The following is a 19879-nucleotide window of genomic DNA, read 5'->3' on the forward strand; positions in this document are numbered from 1 at the left end:
GAGAGCAGCTTCTATCGAGCACATCGCTGGATCAAATACATTAAAGTAAAAAAACACAACTTTAGACCTTAATCACTTTAAAGAGGATAACAAGTCAGCTAGGTCTTTGAAAATACCCCTCTCGGTGACATTTTTTTTAGTATGCCTAAGACATCAAAATACAAATTGTTCTCACAAAAATTCACTATGCTTCCCAAGTTAAATTTTTTCTGTTATGGAAAAACCCAGCTTGAAGGCCTAAAACTATTTATAAGAATACAAATAGAATGCATTTATATTTATTAATATAAAATGTTTATTACATTATTAATTTCTATTATTAATATATAATGTTTATTACATTATTTATTTTTATTCGGTCAGAATTAAAAACTCTTGAAAAACTGTATTTTTTCAAATATTTAAGTCAGATTCCAGTAATTTTTCTTCTACAACTTGGAAAACCTGGAATGCAAAAAGACAGTGTAAATGTCACAGTTTCCCTAAACATTTTCTAGTAGAGACTTTATAGTAGCGACGCACAGAGAAAATTAGAGCTAGAGTTATTTTTCTATGCATTAGTTTGTTAACTGAGATACTGTATGTCTGTTGATCTTGGATGCTTCTTCTCTACAGTGAATGTTATCATTCCAGCCACTTTTCATACAGTGAGGCTGATTTACTGAAGGATAAAATGTGTGAAGGTTAACTTCAGTTATTGAATGATGTTAAAAGAAAACCCTGGTCTACTTATTTTACCTGCCCATGATTGAATAATTGAAGGAAATATACCGTATATACTCGAGTATAAGCCGAGATTTTCAGCCTCTTTTTTGAGGCTGAAAGTGCCCCCCTCGGCTTATACTCGAGTCATCGCTGTCTGCCTGCTCGATCAGCGTGTCGAGCAGACAGACAGCGGCCATTCTATTCTAATTCAAAAGCCGCGCCTCCGGCTCCGCCTTCGCCTGTGATAGGCGGAACACTGAATTTCCCAGCAGCCTGTGTTCCGCCTATCACGGACATCCGCTCATCCTCGTACTACGGACGAGGATGAAAGGATGGCCGTGATAGGCGGAACACAGACTGCTGGGAAATTGTGTTCCGCCTATCACAGACAGGGAGGCGCGGCATTTGAACAGGAAAATGGGCGCCGACGAAGAGCGGTGATCCTGGGACGGGACCGGACGGAGGCTCGGCTCGGCTCGGGACGGGACGGGACCGGACGGAGTCTCGGGACGGGACGGGACCGGACCGGACGGAGGCTCGGCTCGGGACGGGACGGGACCGGACGGAGGCTCGGGACCGGACGGAGGCTGGGGACACAGGTAGGCTGCACACACACACACACACACACACACACACACACACACACACACACACACACACACACACACACACACACACACACACACATGGATGGACACACACACAGGGATGGATGGATGGATGGATGGACGGACACACACACAGGGATGGATGGATGGATGGACACACACACACACACAGGGATGGATGGATGGATGGACACACACACACACAGGGATGGATGGATGGATGGACACACACACAGGGATGGATGGATGGATGGACACACACACAGGGATGGACAGGCATATCTCACCCTCGGCTTATACACGAGTCAATAGGTTTCCCAGTTTTTTGGGGGTAAATTGGGGGCCTCGGCTTATACTCGGGTCGGCCTATACTCGAGTATATACGGTATATGCAATTCGATGTGTGAACAATCTAAAACCCTTTACTAAATCAGCCATAGATGCATAGCAGAGAAGATCATCAGAGGAATCATCAAGGCTTCATTTGGGCTTTAATTGAATACACTGGCTAAAGTTTGACATGCAGTTACTCCGCCTGTAATGGAGCCTTGACCTGCTGTCCCCTCATACTGCTCTATCCTCTTTCACTGTCCCGTTCCTCTCCCTTCTCCATTTGTCCCATATTGTATCCCCTTGGCATTTCTTTCTTTAGACATTTAGGCCGTGTACACACGACCGGACTTTCCGGCAGACTAGGTCCGACGGTCTTCCCGACGGACTTTCGGCGGAGTTCCGATGGAACTTTCCGAACTAACGGACTTATACACACACAATCACACCAAAGTCCAATGGATTCGACCGTGATGACGTACGACCGGACTACAATAAGGAAATTCATAGCCAGTAGCTGCCATAGCGTCGGTTTTCGTCCGTTGGACTAGAATAAATGAACGGATTTTTCGACCGGACTCGGGTGCGTAAAGTCCGTCTGATTTTTCAACAGCAAAGGTCCGATGAAGCTCACACACGGTCGAATTGTCCAACGGATTTGTTCCGTCTGACCCTTGTTGTCGAAAAGTCCGGCCCTGTGTACACGGCATTACACTCTCCACCATCCCTATTATGATATAATATGCTCCTCTTACCGTAGCAAGGTGCAGTAAGGTGCAAGAGTTTACTTCCCTTGTAAAAGGGTTGCTTTAGTCCTCAAGTCTCCAAAGACCAACCTTTTGTCATCCCTGCACCTGTAATATTGCTCAGGTAACGAGTGTCGCATTATAGGATGGAGTATGCTCTACTTCCCTACACCCTGGAACTGAGGATGTTTATTTATTTATTGGAGGTGTACTTATGAACTTTATGGAGCAAACTATGCATAAAAAAAAAAAAAATCTTCCCCTTAAGAACAGACTTGCTTTAAAGTTTTTTTGTGATCACTGTTGCCTATGTCTATCATTAAATTGATTGTATCCACTATTACCTGGTTTACAGTTCCCCGTAACACTGCTCTGATAGTTATTATGAATGGTTATGCCGAAAAAAATAGCTACCTGGGGCCTCACTCAGCCAGTTTGAAATAACAGTTTTCTTTAGGAGTACTTCTGATTTGTTCAGCCCCTGGGACATTATTTTATTTAAATGCCAACTTGAAGTTAAAAGTATACACTTGGTCCAGTCCATTACATCAGTAAATAGTGAGGTGTGGTGGTTACAAGGACCATAAGCTGACTTAGTAATTGAAGTTAGTATTTGCAAATAGAGTGGCATGATTTTCATTGTCATGGGACACAAAAAAAATAAAAAAAATGAAAGTGGATGTAAACCCTCTCATATACCCAGTGAAGTGAACAGCCTCAGATGATACACAAGGATGAAACAAATCTCCCTACATAAGTTTCACATGTATATCTGCTGTGTTCAGCTTTCTACACTCTTTAGAAAGTGCACATCGTGTTAGAAATGTTTCTGTTTCAGCAGTGGGTGGGGAGTCTGGGGAAACGCTGTGTGTGTGCTGATTGGAGGAAAGGCATACACCCCCCACTCCATATAGGCAGAGGAATGAAGAAACATGCAGAGCTGCACTGTGAATAGACAAGCTCTCTGCTTATCTGTCTCTACGTTCCCTCCTGACACAAATTTCCAGCTGCTTTTATCTCCTTTGTCAGAGAGCTTGTCAGAAGTTATCATGCTGATAACAGAGGAACGGAGCAGCAGAAAGACATGGGACTTAGGGCTTTGGAGAGAGAGATAAGTAAACACTACAGATATATGTGTCTAGGTCAGATTTCATGAATGGGGTTTACATCCAATTTAAGGTATGTACAGCTACTCAAAGGTGTCAGCTATCAAGTCAATTCAGATATGCATTAACATGTACAGCTTGTATTTTTTTAAGGGCCTATTCACTTTTATAAACATGTTGTGTAAAATTTACCAAGACTCAACACACAAAATAATACACAGCACTTATTATGGGCAATGCAAGACAACACAATGCCCCAAATATTCACATATGTGCTTTTGTTTTTACTGTTTTTGAGAATTAAAGTGATGCTGAAATCTATTTTTTTTCTCATTAAAAACATGTTATACTTATCTGCTCTGTGCAGTGGTTTTGCACAGAGCAGCCCAGATCCTGCTCTTCTCGGGTCCCTGTTTGGCGCTCCTGGCACCTCCCTCCTATTGCTTGCCCCCACAGCAAGCAGCTTGCTATGGGGGCACCCGAGCTGAGCCACAGCTCCCTGTGTCCATTCAGACATGAGGCTGTGGCATGGCCCCGCCCCATTCTCTCCTCATTGGCTGGCTGGATTTGATTGAGCGCAGCAAGGAGGCAATGGTGCCGCACTGCTGTCTCAGTCAATGAGGAAGGGACTCCCGGGCAGCCGAGACACTCCTGCAACATCGCTGAATCTAAATGGGGCTCAGGTAAGTATTAGGGGGGCTGAGGGGGGCTGCTGCACACAGAAGGCTTTTTATTTTAATGCATAGAATGCATTAAGATAAAACATTTTCTCCCTTTACAGCCTTTTTAAAGGTAATGCACAGCAACAAACATACAGCAGTGTTTAACATATGTTGTGTATTATTGATTTTATGTTAAAACCCAATCAAAAGACATGACAATCTACATATGTTCTTACAGAGAGGACAATAGTTCTATATGATTTGTTATTACAGAGGGAACAATAGTTTATATCTTTACCTTAAAATGGCCATAGCTTTATTGTTGTTATTACATTAAATAGTATTCCCTTGAAAGTCAGGAACCTTAATCCAAGTACTGAAAAGGACAAATTGTTTAAGCTCATATCTGTAAAAAAAAGTAAAAATTAAAAAATAAATATTGGAAAAGCACCATGCAACAGAATGCTATAGTTACAGTCTGCATTCTTGTCCAACTCCCACTTCCATTATTACAGCTTGTAAATATGCAGTTAACAAATAATCTCTTCTTTGCTGGGGCTATTTCCTTTTTTTACCATAACAAACATCATATCATAATATCTAGACATTTAGGCATTTAAAACTGGAGGGTGCAGACAAAAGGTCTTTGTAATAACAGATTTATAAATTGAAAAAATATTTAAAACACTAACAGGAATCTTAAAAAAATGATTTGGATAATACAAAAATGAATGGAAGTGGGTTTCAATGAAAATAAATAAATATCCATAATTTGAAAATCAAAGAAACATTTGAATACTTCTTTTAAACATTGCATTTCATTGCAAATGACTACTTCTTTCCAGTGCAAGGAATTCAACTATTTGATTAACAGAAAGCCTCGATTTATCCTCATTTTCATGGACTTAAATCGCCTTATCCTTGTCAAAAATGAATTTTCTTTTCTTATACTGAAGTTGTGTATGGGTTTTAGTAATAGTACACATTGGGGGTTATTTACTAAAGGAAATTCCACTTTGCACTGCAAGTGCACTTGGAAGTAAAGTCGCTGTAGATCCGAGAGGGAAATGCAAGGAAAATAAAAAACAACATTTTAGCTTGCACATGATTGGATGATAAAATCAGCAGAGCTTCCACTCATTTCAGATCTACCCCTTAGATTTAGAGCGGATTTGCCTTTCGTAAATAACCCCCATTGTGAACATTTGGTCAGACAGGTATACCACTCCCTTGTATTTTAAGTACTCCTGAACACTTTTAAACTTGTTAATATGAGCATGTTTTGCTCTGCACAGGTACAGGTAAATGTACATATTTTTTTCTGCTAAATATGAATGCCAACAAAACATTGCTGAGCATGGTGAATCCCCCCTCCCCCTTTATTTAAAGGGGATGTTTGGAGACCCTTTTGACTGCATTGAGTTGTTTCCCTTAGAGCCGGTTCACACTGCGGGCGATGCGAGGCGACACGACTCGCCTCGCCGCAGTGTGACAAGTCGCCCCCGTTCTGTACAATGGAACCGTTCTGAGAGGAGCGACTCGAGTCGCTCCGACTCAGAAAAAAGGTTCCTGTACTACTTCTGGGCGACCTCGGGGCGACTTGCATTGACTTCTATACAGAAGTCATCTGCAAGTTGCCGCTGAGGTCGCGGCAGGTCGCGGCGAGGCAAGTCGGTGTCGCCTCGCATCGCCTGCAGTGTGAACCGGCCCTTACAATAATTAATTGTATTCATGTTTTTGGGTGTATTTGGGTGTTTAGGTCATCCTTTAAATTGTACAGTAGATGGGGTTATCAAGGTGTACAATTCTATAGATTTCAATTAATATCTGTATTTTTGTCTGAGCATTTGTAATTTTGGGTAGCTGCAGAAGTCATTGGGTATTGCAGAAATCTACCTCCCTACTGCTGGATACTAGTATATGCAATAATTATTTTTTTTCCCTAAACCTTGTACTTTCCTGTAAATCTTTAGCTTTCCACTGGGCAGACATTTTTTTAAATTGCCCTTTAAATAGTTTTGCATATAGGTTAGTCTAATTGGTAATTTTCTGGAACAGCTGATTGGAAGCATAGCTAGAGATAATGTTAAATTAGTGTTAAATAATCATTATCTAACATAAATATTATATCAATAAATATATACACCGGGTTTGATATACTAAAACTGGAGAGTGCAAAATCTGGTGCAGCTCTGCATTAAAATCAGCTTCCATTTTTTTTGTCAAAGCTTAATTAAGCAAGCTGAAGTTAGATGCTGATTGGTTACCATGTACAGTTGCACCAGATTTTGCACTCTCCAGTTTTAGTAAATCAACTCCACTGCTTGTTTTAGGACTAGTATCAATGAGCTGTGGGCTTACGTCAATGGTATCAGTTTAATATCAGTTTGAGATGCTTCTCAGAATATTCATAACTCCTTGACAGATACATTTAATCTGCAATTGACCTTCTTTTGACCTGCTTTAAGCTGTCTTTGCATTCCCTAAAGCTTGTATGGGAATGCAAAATACATTTGGGACAAGTAAAAGTCCAACAAGACAGACCTTTAGCCTTTTTTTAAACGTCATTTACACCAGATACATAAAAAAGTGTGTGTTTACATGTGTTTCTGAATAAGAGAAGACTTTTTTTTAAATTTGGTTGGAAAATGCAGTTCAACTCGCCAACAATACAGCATGCAAGGTTTTTTCTGTAGTGGTCCTCAAAGTAACAGGCAGAAGTTTTCTTTGTCTCTCCTAGAAAATGTGTTAGAATGCATGAAAAAGGCACCAAGTATCCACAAGGCCATAGTGAATTAAAGACGTTGCCATTCATTTGTATCCTACTCTCAGGGTACGGGTACAGGTCCAGTAAAATCCAATGTAAAGATGAATTGTGAAATTAAAAGTATAGCTATAACAGAGATGATTGGTGAAAAGTCTACATCACCTTTTTTCAGGTACCAAAGTACATGCGCTGAATGTAAAATGTTTACCTGTTTTAAAATCCTTGTCAACATATCTGGATAGACATTGTTGAGTGGTTACATCTGAAAAAACAAAAAACAAAAAAAGATTGCATATGTTGATTAAAGGTTTTATCTACAGATTGAGTGAAACTAGAATAAATGGGAGAAAATCTAAATTTCATACAGTCTATAGATTTCCCACATGTAATACAAACAATAAACTATGATTACAAACAGTACATGTATTCTTCTTAAGGAAGAGACACTTAAAGTGACTTAAAAATACCAAACATGTCATACTTAGCTGCTTGCTCTGTGCAGTGGTTTTGCATAGAGCAGCCCTGATCCTCCTCTTTTCGGGTCCCCCGCTGGAGATTTTGGCTCCTCCCCTTTAGCCAGTGCCCCCAATAGCAAGCTGCTTGCTCTGGGGGCACTGGCGTGTGCTCGCTCCCAAGCCCTGCTTTATGTGTTCATAAGACTTTGCCCCCTCTGTCTCCTCATTGGCTCACAGACTGTGATTGGCTCCCGCTGCTGTCTCACCCAATGAGGAAGGAAAGACCCGGAGACGTTCAGCTCTCATGCACATTGCTGTATCGAGAGAGAGCTCAGGTGTGTATTAGAGGAGACACAGAAGGGTTTCTACCTTCATGCGTAGAATACATGAAGGTAATAAACCTTGAGCCTTTAAAACCATTTTAAGAGGGGATATGATTGTAATATGTAAATCTTTAAATGGTGATTTTTTGGGATGAAACCTATTTAATCTTAGTTCTCTAAAAAAAAGACACGTGGATGCACAATGAACTAGGATGGGAAGTGGTTCAATCTTAAAATGCGTACGGTAAGTGGTTCTTCACTTAAGGTACAGATGTGGAACAGATATACAGATATAACTCCCTTCAATAGTTGGTGGTGTAAGTGTAGATAAATTGAAAAAAACTTATATATGTGTTTCTTGGAGCACACAATGTACAAGGATATTGAAAATGTAAGCAACATACACACACTCTCAGGTTGAACTGAATGGATGTAATGTAATGTACCTATGTAATAGTGGTAATAGTGGGGAAATATATTTACTCTCCTGTATGGTTGTGTTATATGGGAAAACACCCCCTTGTGTTGCTGTTATTTTTGCAAATAAGCCAAACATTTTCAATCAGCTCTGTAAGGCTATCTGCATTCTGCAGCCATTCCACCCTTTCTACCATCCTGGCAGAATAATGCTTGTCTCAGGTACATGTCCTGAGCTGGAGATGGATATTAGAACTTTATTCTATAGCTAAGGAATAGAACACACCGAAAATACCTTTATTGTGTCTTTAACCACTTCTGGACTGCCCCATAGCAGATATACTGCTACAGGGCGGCCCTCCTGTGCAGAATCATGTATATATACGTGATTCTGCACTTCCGCTACCTGATTACTCACAGCAGAAGTCGATCTGCTGGTGTCGGGCACTGGATGTGCACCAGCACCTGCCGATCATCAGGCAGAGACAAAGAACAAAGCTCTGCCTATGTAAATAAGGCAGAACTCCATTCTGACAGGGGGGAGTAATGGATTTTGTGTCCCTGAAAAACAGGTAATAACATCCATCACTTCCCTTAGTAAAAGCAGCACATACAGTATACAAAAACACTAGCTGGGCACACAGTTAACTCTTTGATCACCCTAGATGTTAAACCCCTTCCCAGCCAGTGTCATTAGCATAGTGCATATTTTTAGCATTGATTACTGTATTAATGTCACTGGGTCCCACAAAGTGTCAGTTAGTGTCCGATTGTCCTCCAAAATATTGTAGACTTGCTCTAAGTCACTGATCACTGCCATTACTAGTGTAAAAGAATTAAATAAATAAAAATTCCAGTATATATAACATAGATTGTAGACAATATAACTTTTACACAAACCAATCAATATACGCTTATTGGGATTTCTTGTACCAAAAATATGTAGCAGAATACATATTGGTCCACATTTAAGATATTAGCTTTTTTAAATTTTTTATGGGATATATTTTATAGCATAAATATATTTTTTTTTCAAAATTGGTGGTCTTTTACTGTTTATAGCACAAAAAATAAAAACTGCAGTGGTGACCAAATGGCACCAAAAGAATTTTGGGAACAAAATGCATACATTTTATTTGGATACAGGGTTGCATGACAACCCAATTGTCAGTTAAAGTAACACAGTGCAGTATCGCAAAAAATGGCCTGGTCATGAAGGGGGGAGTACATCACCTGGAGGTCAAGTGGTTAATAATGCTCCCTTATGTACTACACCTTCCAAAAAGTCCCAATTCCAGTTATGTGAAAATCGACGCACATCCTCTTTCATCTCAAAATGCAGTGCTTAGTGCCTAAGCTACTCATAAACAAGATGTAGTTTTCCATATGGTGGTCAGCATAATAGTTAGACAACCAGAGATTCATAAAGATGAAACCGATGGCCCCATATTACTCTTGTAAAAGGTTTACTTTGCTGCAAACATTTGAAAAACTAAGGTTGGCTGAAGGTACGAGATAGCATTCTGCAGACCTGACTGCCAAAATTCAAGCACTTATGCCATGTACACGACCGGACTTTTCGACAGCAATCGTGTATGGGCTTCATCGGACCTTTGCTGTCAAAACTTTAGATGGACTTTAGAAATAGAACGTGTTTCAAACCAGTTCCTATTGAGAAATCTGTTCGTCTGTATGCTATTCCGATGGACGAAAACCGACGCTAGGGCATCACGATCGAATCCGTTGGACTTTGGTGTGATTGTGTGTGGCCAAGTCCGTTTGTCCGGAAAGTCCATTGGAACTCTGCTGAAAGTCCGTCGGGAAGACCGTCGGACCAAGTCTGCCGGAAAGTCCGGTCGGACGCGGCTTTTGACTGATACCATGAACATGTATTCTTACATTATGTGAATTTATCCTTCAAGTTTAATTAGGAATCTGTGAACTATATGCAGTTATAATTGTTGTAGCTCAAACTATTGTGGGGCAGTTGCATTCACAGATTTATATCGCAGTGCTATACACTTTATATATTATAAAAAGGTGTTTTACAAGCAAATTAAATGTAATTTGCTTTTTTTTCTACAAAGTTTATTTAAGAAATAAATAACATAATAAAAACAGGGATAGTTTGCCACCACTGCTTCCCAGCATATGTGGTTCTTCCATAAATCCTGGCAATGCCATGACATCCAGCTAGATATCACACCTCTTATGTTTCCTAAAGATATAATTTTTGACTATGTAATTTTTTTTTTAAATGCTATAACATACCTGTGCTTGTGTCTGGATAGACAGGTTTTGCATTATATTCCATGTTACAAGAAAGGTTTTTGGAAGGATTGTCATTATCCCATACAACTGTACTATATCTCCACACATCATTCTTCGACTTATCCAGCAGAGCTGCTGTATTTAGATCTATAGTTTTGCTTCCATCTAACTTCAATGTTGTGTTTGGAAATGGAAAATCTGTGACCAGACAAACAGAGTCTGGCAGACCATCGACTTTTTTAGATGACTCGAGTTTATATACAGAAGGCAATGTTCTTTCGGTTTCTGAAAATTAAGAGTACACAGATTTAATTAAATTTAGAATATATTTTACATGATCACACTAATAGACACTATGATATAATTTGTTTTGTAGGGCCCACTATTAAATCCAAGTGAATCCAAAATATATTTTCTAAAGCATGACTATACTAGTACAAACAATCCTTACCTTATTTAACTGCTGGTACACATTTGCTAAACTTAGAATTTATTTATATGTTTCAATAAAATACAAGGGTTTAGCATATTACTACAGCAATTTGTACTCTATGTGCTTTTTTGTACATAAACAACGATTGATAATACTTTTTTACAAGGTTGTACGACATTAAAGCACCTGATCATGTGCAGGGAAAAGGATTTTCACTTGCACATTATTGGATGATTTGTACATATACAGTCATGGCCAAAAGTTTTGAGAATGACACAAATATTAATTTTCACAAGGTCTGCTGCCTCAGTTTTTATGATGGCAATTTGCATATACTGAAGAATGTTACGAGGAGAGATCAGATGAATTGCAATTAATTGCAAAGTCCCTCTTTTCCATGAAAATGAACTTAATCCCATAAAAAACATTTGAACTACATTTGTGAAGAAGGCTTCAGGTCTACAGTTGATTAAGCTGCGAGATTGGGGGACCACCAATGCAGAGCTTGCGCAGGAATTACAGCAGGCTGGTGTAAATGCATCTACACGTACAATGAGGTGAAGACTTTTAGAGAATGGCCTGGTCTCAAGAAGGGCGTCAACAAAGCCACAAGGACAGATGGATGTTCTGCAAAAGGTACATGGATTGGATTGCTATGTAAAGTCATTTTCTCTGATGAATCCCCTTTCCGATTGCTTGGAGCATCTCGAAAAAACCTTGTCCGGAGAAGAAAAGGGGAGCGCTACCATCAGTCCTGTGTTATGCCAACAGAAAAGCATCCTGAGACAATTCATGAGTGGGCTTGCTTCTCAGCCAAGGGTGTGGGCTCACTCACAATTATGCCTAAGAACACAGCCATGAATAAAGAATGGTACAAAAACATCCTCTAAGAGCAACTTCTCCCAGCCATCCAAGAACAGTTTGGTGACGATTCTGACAAACAATGCCTTTTCCAGCATGAAAAGGCAAGTGGCTTGGGGAACAAAACATCAAAATTTTGGATCCATTACCAGGAAACTCTCCAGACCTCCTCAGACCTCAAAACACAAATTCTGACAAACTCCAAGCATTGATTATGCAAGAATGGGCTGTCATTAATCAGGACGTGGCCCAGAAGTTGATTGACAGCAAGCCAGGGGGAAATGCAGAGGTCTTGAAAAAGAAGGGTCAACGCTGCAAATATTGACTCTTTGCATAAAGATAATGTTTTTGTCAATAAAAGCCTTTGACACTTATAAAATGCTTGTAATTATACTTCAGTATACCATAGTAACATCTAAGAAAAGATCTAGAAACATTGAAGCAGCAGAATGTGAAATTATATTTGTATCATTCTCAAAACTTTTAGCCACGGCTATACAGTTATGGCTATATTACAGCTCAGTTTTCATCTGCACGTAGCATGACAAAAATAAATGTAATTTGTAAATTACATTTATACAGAATAGCTTAAAAGAAAATTCCACAGATCTTACTTACTTGATAATACAGTGACACTTGTGCCAGATCCATATATAAGCTTCCAGCCAACATTATTCACACATCAAGATATATCTCTACTAAAACCCTGATTAATCCCATGGAAGCTACATTTCTCAGCAGGTTAAAGTATAAGATTCTCAACTCTTTAAAAGTCTATTTATATAATAAAGTAGGGTAAATAACTAGCAAGTGACTGCTCTCAGCTAACAGCATTGTTAAAGTATTGTATTGGCATATTGTTGTACTGCTATAGTTTATGATTATTTTGATTGGTCAACACTATTTTAACTAAACACTAAAATCTATATTTGTTTCGCTGACATGAACCTTGTTCCTATATATGCTAACAGTAACAAAAGGTATATTAAAGTTATAATAGCATTATAATGAAAATACATATAACTAGCCAGATACCCAGTAATCTGTTTACCCTATACCTACAAATATTATACACCCCCTTAAATTTGAAAATAGACTGGATATCAAATTGAAGCAATCACTCATTTGGTTTAACTGCCAGCAATGTTCCAGCTCCAAAAAATGAATTTGAAGCCATTGTTATTTACACTGTAGCACACTGCCATACAACAAACTGCCTACAGTTTGCTGGTTAAAGGGTATCTAAATCCAAAAACATGATTTGATAGAGTATTACTGGGTTAGAAACCCTGGTGAATTAAATCTCTGGCTATGTCCCAGCCAGGGAGATTTGCCATTTCTATTAATCCCAGAGACCATTGCCCATGGGACTGTCATTAAGGGAAAATCTAAAAATCTTGTTTATCATTATTGTTACCAGAACAGGAACACAGTGGAAACATTCCAATGAGGACACTTTTTTGAGGTGACAACTGTCTAAGACACGATTTCCCCTTACTTTGGAGAGATTTCCTCCTAAATCTACAGGTAGCAAGTGAAAGAAAATTTCCTTAATAGGACACAGCCAGTGGTCTTAACCCTTTTTTTCCTCTATCCATAACTAAACAAATGTTTGGGGTTTAGATATACTTAAATGCATACATAATGCATACCATGAATATTGTTGCCCCTATGCACTGAAAGTTGAAATACCTCAAGGCTGAGTTACTGAAAGAGTTGAAAATCTTCCCTCAATAAATTGTGTGAATTATCCAGTCATAAAAAAAGCAAACTTCTGTTTATTAATCTCAGTTGCACAGGATTGGCCATTCAAATGTAATATGCTTGCTATAAGACTGGATAATTAAAGTGAATATTCACACAATTTACTGTGTGTTGTTTGAAGGTTTTCAATTCATTTAGCAAATTAGCCTCAATATTTTTTGTATTCATCGGTTAAGTACTATGAAGGCTAAGTTTAGTGATATATGGAAAGTAATTAGCAGTTCTACAATAATGCTACCACTGAAACATTATAATGAAAACTCAAATAGAACATGTATTACATTAAAATGTGAAAACATTTCTATTTTCTTTTAAATAACTGATAGCTTGCAAACATCAAGGCCAGTATGATACAATAAAATACAATGCAATATATAACCATTGGAATGTAAAATCAAAATCTCCAAAAGTTCAAATTACAAAATACACAGTGTAGATTTTGGCAATGTTTTGTTTCTCAAAATGTACAGTATAAAGCAGATGCATGTAAAGCTGTAAAAATCTAGATAAGTTGAGTTGTAAACTTTGTAAACATCTACTATATGTGCTGTACTGTGTAAAAATCTTTGATGTTACCTGTAAATTATACAGACTTACGTGGTAAAACTTGAAGTTTGCTTCCTTCCCCAAATAGGAGTTTATTTAAACCAGTATTATCACAGTGTTAAGCATCTTTACAAGAATGCTGACTTTTTTGACAGCTTACTGTTATATACAGTTATATACTATTTTGTTTTTGAACTTTTTTTGTATTTTAAGTTACCAGGTGCATTTTACTCCTGTATGATTTTTGATTACCTAAAACTAGTGGAAAATAGGTGTCCGTGTGATAGTTGTCCAATTTTGGACAAACCAAGACAATACCATTAGTCATATGCAAGAACTTTCAAAACTGTCTCTGTCTTAGACCTCTATTGCCGCTAACATCTTAGTTGTTAGATGAACTTAAGATTCAACAATGATATACAGAATAGCAAGTTCTGATTCCTGTTTGATGGTGAATAAACAATTATTAGCTAACATTTTCAATGGTTATTGCAATATCTGAAATATAAAATAACTTTTGTGTGTCCTGCTGCATTTAGTCTGTACTAATCACAGGAGTTATAGATCACAAAGGAGATCATAACACATTACTGCTTTTTGTTTTAGGGAACTTTATAAGGTATCCCTAAGATCTATTTTTGTACACTCTGTATTTGTAAATGTATTTGTAAATGGTCCCATAAATAATGTTGTGTGGTGGTGGTGGTTTATTAACCTAAACCTTGAAAAAGGTAAATATACTTTACTACTATACACCAATTCTTAACATACAATGCTTTTAAATGAACATCCAGTATATCCAATACAATAAACTTTATACAGGCATACCCCACTTTTAAGTACGCAATGGGGTTTATTTACTAAAGCTGAAAAATACAAATTCAGCCTCACTTCTGGATAGAAACCAATGAACTTCTAACCCCAGCATGTTCAATTGAGCTTTGGTATTAAAACTTGGAAGCTCATTGGCTTCTATGCAGAAGTGAGCATGATTTTGCACTTTCCAGCTTTAGTAAATAAACCCCATTGTGTACTTAAAAGTGGGGTATGCCTGTACCGTTGTTTGAGTTTAAATGACTAATTATTGTCACTAAATTATAGAAATTATAGCAATTCTGTTTCTGTTGCTATAGGAAACCATTATATTTCACTTGGCTGTACAAAGAGCTTTGTACCTAACAAACAGATATTCCAGTACATAAATAAATTTCTGTTGCTTTTCTGTGCATTCTTCTACTTACTGTGATGTGATCTATGACTGAGAACATTTCATTAAGTACTCTCACTGAGCTGATGCAGTGATTTTCTACTATTAGTAAAATATGTTGTAATAGTATATATCTGACTTTAAAAATGAAATAACCAATAAACAAAAAATAAAAAAACAGATGTATATATTAACAGCATGCATATTCATTCTTTATGTATTTTCTATCGGCTTGTCAAAATCCCACACTGTCAGTTCACTTTACTATGCATAAATTCCAGCTGATTTGGACTGGTTTGGTATACATAACTGATACAAAGCCTAAACAGTTTGTGCTGATTAGTATTGATTTTACACTGAACAATGTTATATGACAATATTTTGTCAATAATTGCTTCTGCATACCACACAACTGTCCAGCTCTAACATCAAAATGATAGGCTGTTATGGGTATCACTAATAGAATACTTACATACTTACTTGGAAATACACGTAATTTTGTTCCGGGTCCAAAGAACATTTTGCCCCAAAGAGAAGCAGTGTGCACACATACATTGTTACCTTTACACAAACTATGGAACTCTTACAGCACAATTTTGGGAACTTCGCGTGGAACCTGCAGAATGCCACTTACTAAAATATTAACATCTGGATTATGGAGAGCAATATGATCACAGACCTGCTGAAACTCATAAAAACTCTTCATCTTAAAGTTTCTGTTCTGAAATTTTAAATGTATTTGTCTTTCATTACCCAAATTAAAAGCAAGCTCTATGAGAAATAAAATAACAGAATGATTGTACAATTCTGAAATAAATGGGCATGCTAAAAGAAGGTTTGTGTAGGCTGCCTGCAAAAAAATACATCACCAGTGGTCAAATGTTATGTATGAAAGAATGATGTAAAGACTTGTCTATTCAAATATATGTATAAGTGATCTTTATGTTAATTTGCATTAGTTCTCTCTGGTTTCCTTATACTCAAATAGGAACAAAACAAAAATGCAAACCCCTTATGTATAAGCCACTTCATTGCTCTTATAGCTTACCAGGGACCCTTACACTGAATATGGTACATTCAACTTTTGGTGGTATTTATAATATTGTTCTTTCATTTATTATACTGCTTCTACATTGAATGACTTACAACAAAAATATTAGTACTTACTGGGCATTACGGATAGCTGTGTCCCTGATCCAAATGTAAATCTGTAGTTGGAATTAACACACTAACAGACATCTTTACAAAATGTTTCACCAGCACAGGCACACAAAATCCTACCCATTTATATGAAGAAAGCAAACATTTTTGTTGCAATGCTTTGCATTTACACTTACTAGGTAAGCACTGTATCAATACACATTATTTCTTTCTTTCTTTCTTGGTTGCAGTAGAAACATAAATGGTATTAGAACTAATTTTCATTTCAGCCATATTGTGACTGTGATTGTTTCTTAATAACATTTGACAAGAAAAGTGTGTTGGAAGTGCTGTGTAGAAGATGGCAAAAAAGTAGGCAGCTTTTGCAATGCTCTTACCGAATGATACCACTTTTCCATTCTTTTTCATTTAAATAACGTTTAAAGCCAGGTAAATGGTGATGTAAATCTTTAGATGTATTTTAGACAGATAATGTCTTCAATTGGCAAAACAAATTTTGCTAGGTACATTTTGGCAGATATGGTGAAAGTAAGTATAGACATTGCTAAAAGAGAAGTCTGTTAAACACGCAAAACAGTTTTAACTGATATATTTATTCAAATTCTTTTATAAAAAAGGACAATCCACGCAACTCTAACCATACAGTTTAGGTTGCTATTGCCAAATTCAATAATCTACCATCCTCTCAAAACTACAAGGATACAAGTAGGAAAATAGCCTTCTAAGCCCTTGTACACACGGTCGGAGATTCCGACAACCAAATCCGTCGGATTTTGTCCGACGGATTTTGTCCGAAACTGTTGCATACACACGGTCGGACAAAGTTGTCGGAAAATCCGACATGATGACTTATTTCGTTAAGACGGGACTACTTTCACGCTAGTAGTCAATAGCCAATAGCTTTGGTGTAGGAATTTGATCTGAGCATGCATGGCACTTTGTCCGATCAGAATTCTCTACACATGATCGGAGTATGTCCGATCGAAGCATTTTGTCGGAAAATTTTGGAAAACTTGGTCCGTCGGATACTCCGACGGAAACAGTCCGATGTAGGCCACACACAGTCGGAATATCCGACAAAATGGTCCGATCGGACACATTCCATCAGAATCTCCGACCGTGTGTACAAGGGCTAAGATGCTAGTGCCACAGTTCCAGCAAACTTATGGCGCATTAACAAGTTCCTGCTGGATTTTCCAATCTATAAATTTGCTGCTAGATAAAGCAGCATGCAGGCATGGGAGCATAACATGAAAATCATAAGAACCCATTAGACTCAATTCACAAAACTTTAACACACCGGAATAAGGTTCTATACGTTAGCAATATAACTGTAATTTTTAAAACTTATTGGACGTAACTTTTTGAACAAAGCCTTAGTAGCCTGTGTAGAATCCATTAGGAAATAGACAACATTCAAGAGAGTTTATCCTCATTAATATATAAAAATCAATGCAGTTTTAGAAATAAAGTAAGAAGTACTCACCTGGATTTATAAACAGTTTGGTTCCTGTTCCAAAGATTAATTTGCCAAGGTTGTTATATTACACTGTAGCTTTTGGCTTTGCAAAATCTGTCTTTGCATTTCACTAAAAAATACATCTATTTTACATGCCAAGCTTTTCCTAAGCTGCACTCTATACGCAACCTTATATATTTACTAATCATATGACAGGGGTTTAAATAAACATACAACAATTTAAACTATAGATATGAGAATAAACTGACATTTCAAAAGTATTTATCCTTTTTCTTCTTCTTCTTCTTCTTGGAGATGTTCAACCTGACACAGGTTTGCCATCTACTGTATGCCACACATTTTTGAATAATAATGGTGGACTAAGAAAACATATCTAGCATGAAGTTTGTTACAGATTTATATTCATGATTACAATAGTATCAATTTCTATTTCTATGCTTCTGATTTTGATGCCAAATCATTTTGGAATTTTCCACCCAAATAATCCACCCAAATTGGTACATTTTTTCCCCCCATAATTTTGGATAACTTCACGTGTCTACATGGTTAAGCAGGTGCTCACCATAAAATGCAGTAGCTAAATAGATACTAAGCTATTTCACTGTACTATGCACAATATGCATACAAATTATTGGGCAGCCTTAAAAAAACATACCTATTGACAAACCTATTGTGTTATTGACACAAATGACAATGTGTCTACAAACACCTAAGGTTATGGCTTAAACATATCAGAACCGACAATAGTCTTTACAAAAAAAGTCTGGCTCTTTTACATATTAATGCATTAACAAAAATATTACACGGTATAATGTGAGCATTGTGATTGGCAGGACTTCTTTATAACATTTCAAATCATAGCTGAATTTGCTTTCCATTAGGTAGAAGATGGCCAGATTGATTTTGAAGCTTTATTATACTTACTCTTTCATATATTTACTTTATATTGCTGCCTATTTGGTTGACTTGCAATTACATACTTTGCTTAATGTAATCGAAGCAGCCTCGTTTTTTTTGTACAGGTGCAGTGTTCTACTTTTAAATATGTGTTTTTAAAACCCTCTTCATTATTTTTTTCTTTAGAGAATGAATGCTAAACTTTTCACTACATTAGTGTAAATACATACCGGCTGAAACAATGAGCTTAGCGCCTTCTCTGAATAATAATTTCCAGCTATGCCCTGTTGTAAAAACTGTGGTGTGAACTTTAAAAAAACATCAGTAATGCACAATTGTATTCCAGAGTCCATTGTACTATATGGCATTATTTCAGTTTGCATCAGTTATTTTGTTAGAATCATTTGGAAACATTTGGACGTTTTTACTCTAAGTTATGATATTTTCTCCTTTTTTTCTTTCTTAGGGTTACTTCTTTGGAGTTAACTAGTGTTCCTTTAGTAATACCATTTCAGTTTACATTTGTTCAGAGACAAACTTAGTTGTATTATAACAATAACAAGTATTTTGTATGAATGAAGGCATCTGAATTCCTGTGGTTGCCATTGTCATATTATAGTATCAACACTTACTTGGTGTAACAGACAGTCCAGTTCCTCCTCCAAAGATGAGTTTATTGCTTGAACCAACATACCACAGTAAAAGCTGCAATACAAAAAAGTTGCATGTCATTATACTGACAGAAACAACGATGGCAAAAGATGTATAGTGTATATTGTTTAGAATTGAACACCTGTCTTGTAAAATACATGTATACACCATTTTATGTAGCTGTCATCTAATTTTGTCCCAGTTACAATACAACTGTTTAATTTTGTAAATTAACCACTTGCCGACCAGTGCCCGACGATGTACGTTGGCACAATGGCACAGTTGCGCAAATGGGCGTACCTGTATGTCCCCTTTAAGACGTGGCTTAGTGGGCGCGCACGCTCCCCCGCAAACTTCGTGAGCATGCTCGCGGGTGCCGTGGACTTCGATGTCCACCGGGGCCCGTGACCGTGACACAGAGCGATGGAACGGGGAGAACAAGGCATTTCCCTGTTCTGCCTCACAACATGACAGGGATCTACTGCTCCC

The 19879-nt window shown here is 37.6% G+C and overlaps 1 gene segment (V, D, J or C); it reads right to left on the minus strand.

Annotated features, from left to right (window-relative positions):
• Positions 1–305: 305 nt before the first annotated feature.
• Positions 306–19484, minus strand: LOC143956666 (T cell receptor alpha chain constant-like). The segment is given in 5 exon segments: positions 306–444; positions 4456–4563; positions 7133–7186; positions 10391–10675; positions 19372–19484. Coding segments are annotated over 4 exon segments (546 nt in total).
• Between the last annotated feature and the right edge of the window lie 395 nt (positions 19485–19879).

The sequence above is a fragment of the Lithobates pipiens genome, unplaced genomic scaffold (genome assembly GCF_037356315.1).
Source record: "Lithobates pipiens isolate NorthernLeopardFrog02 unplaced genomic scaffold, aLitPip1_a1.2 Scaffold_4, whole genome shotgun sequence".
NCBI classification, from domain to species: Eukaryota; Metazoa; Chordata; class Amphibia; order Anura; family Ranidae; genus Lithobates; species Lithobates pipiens.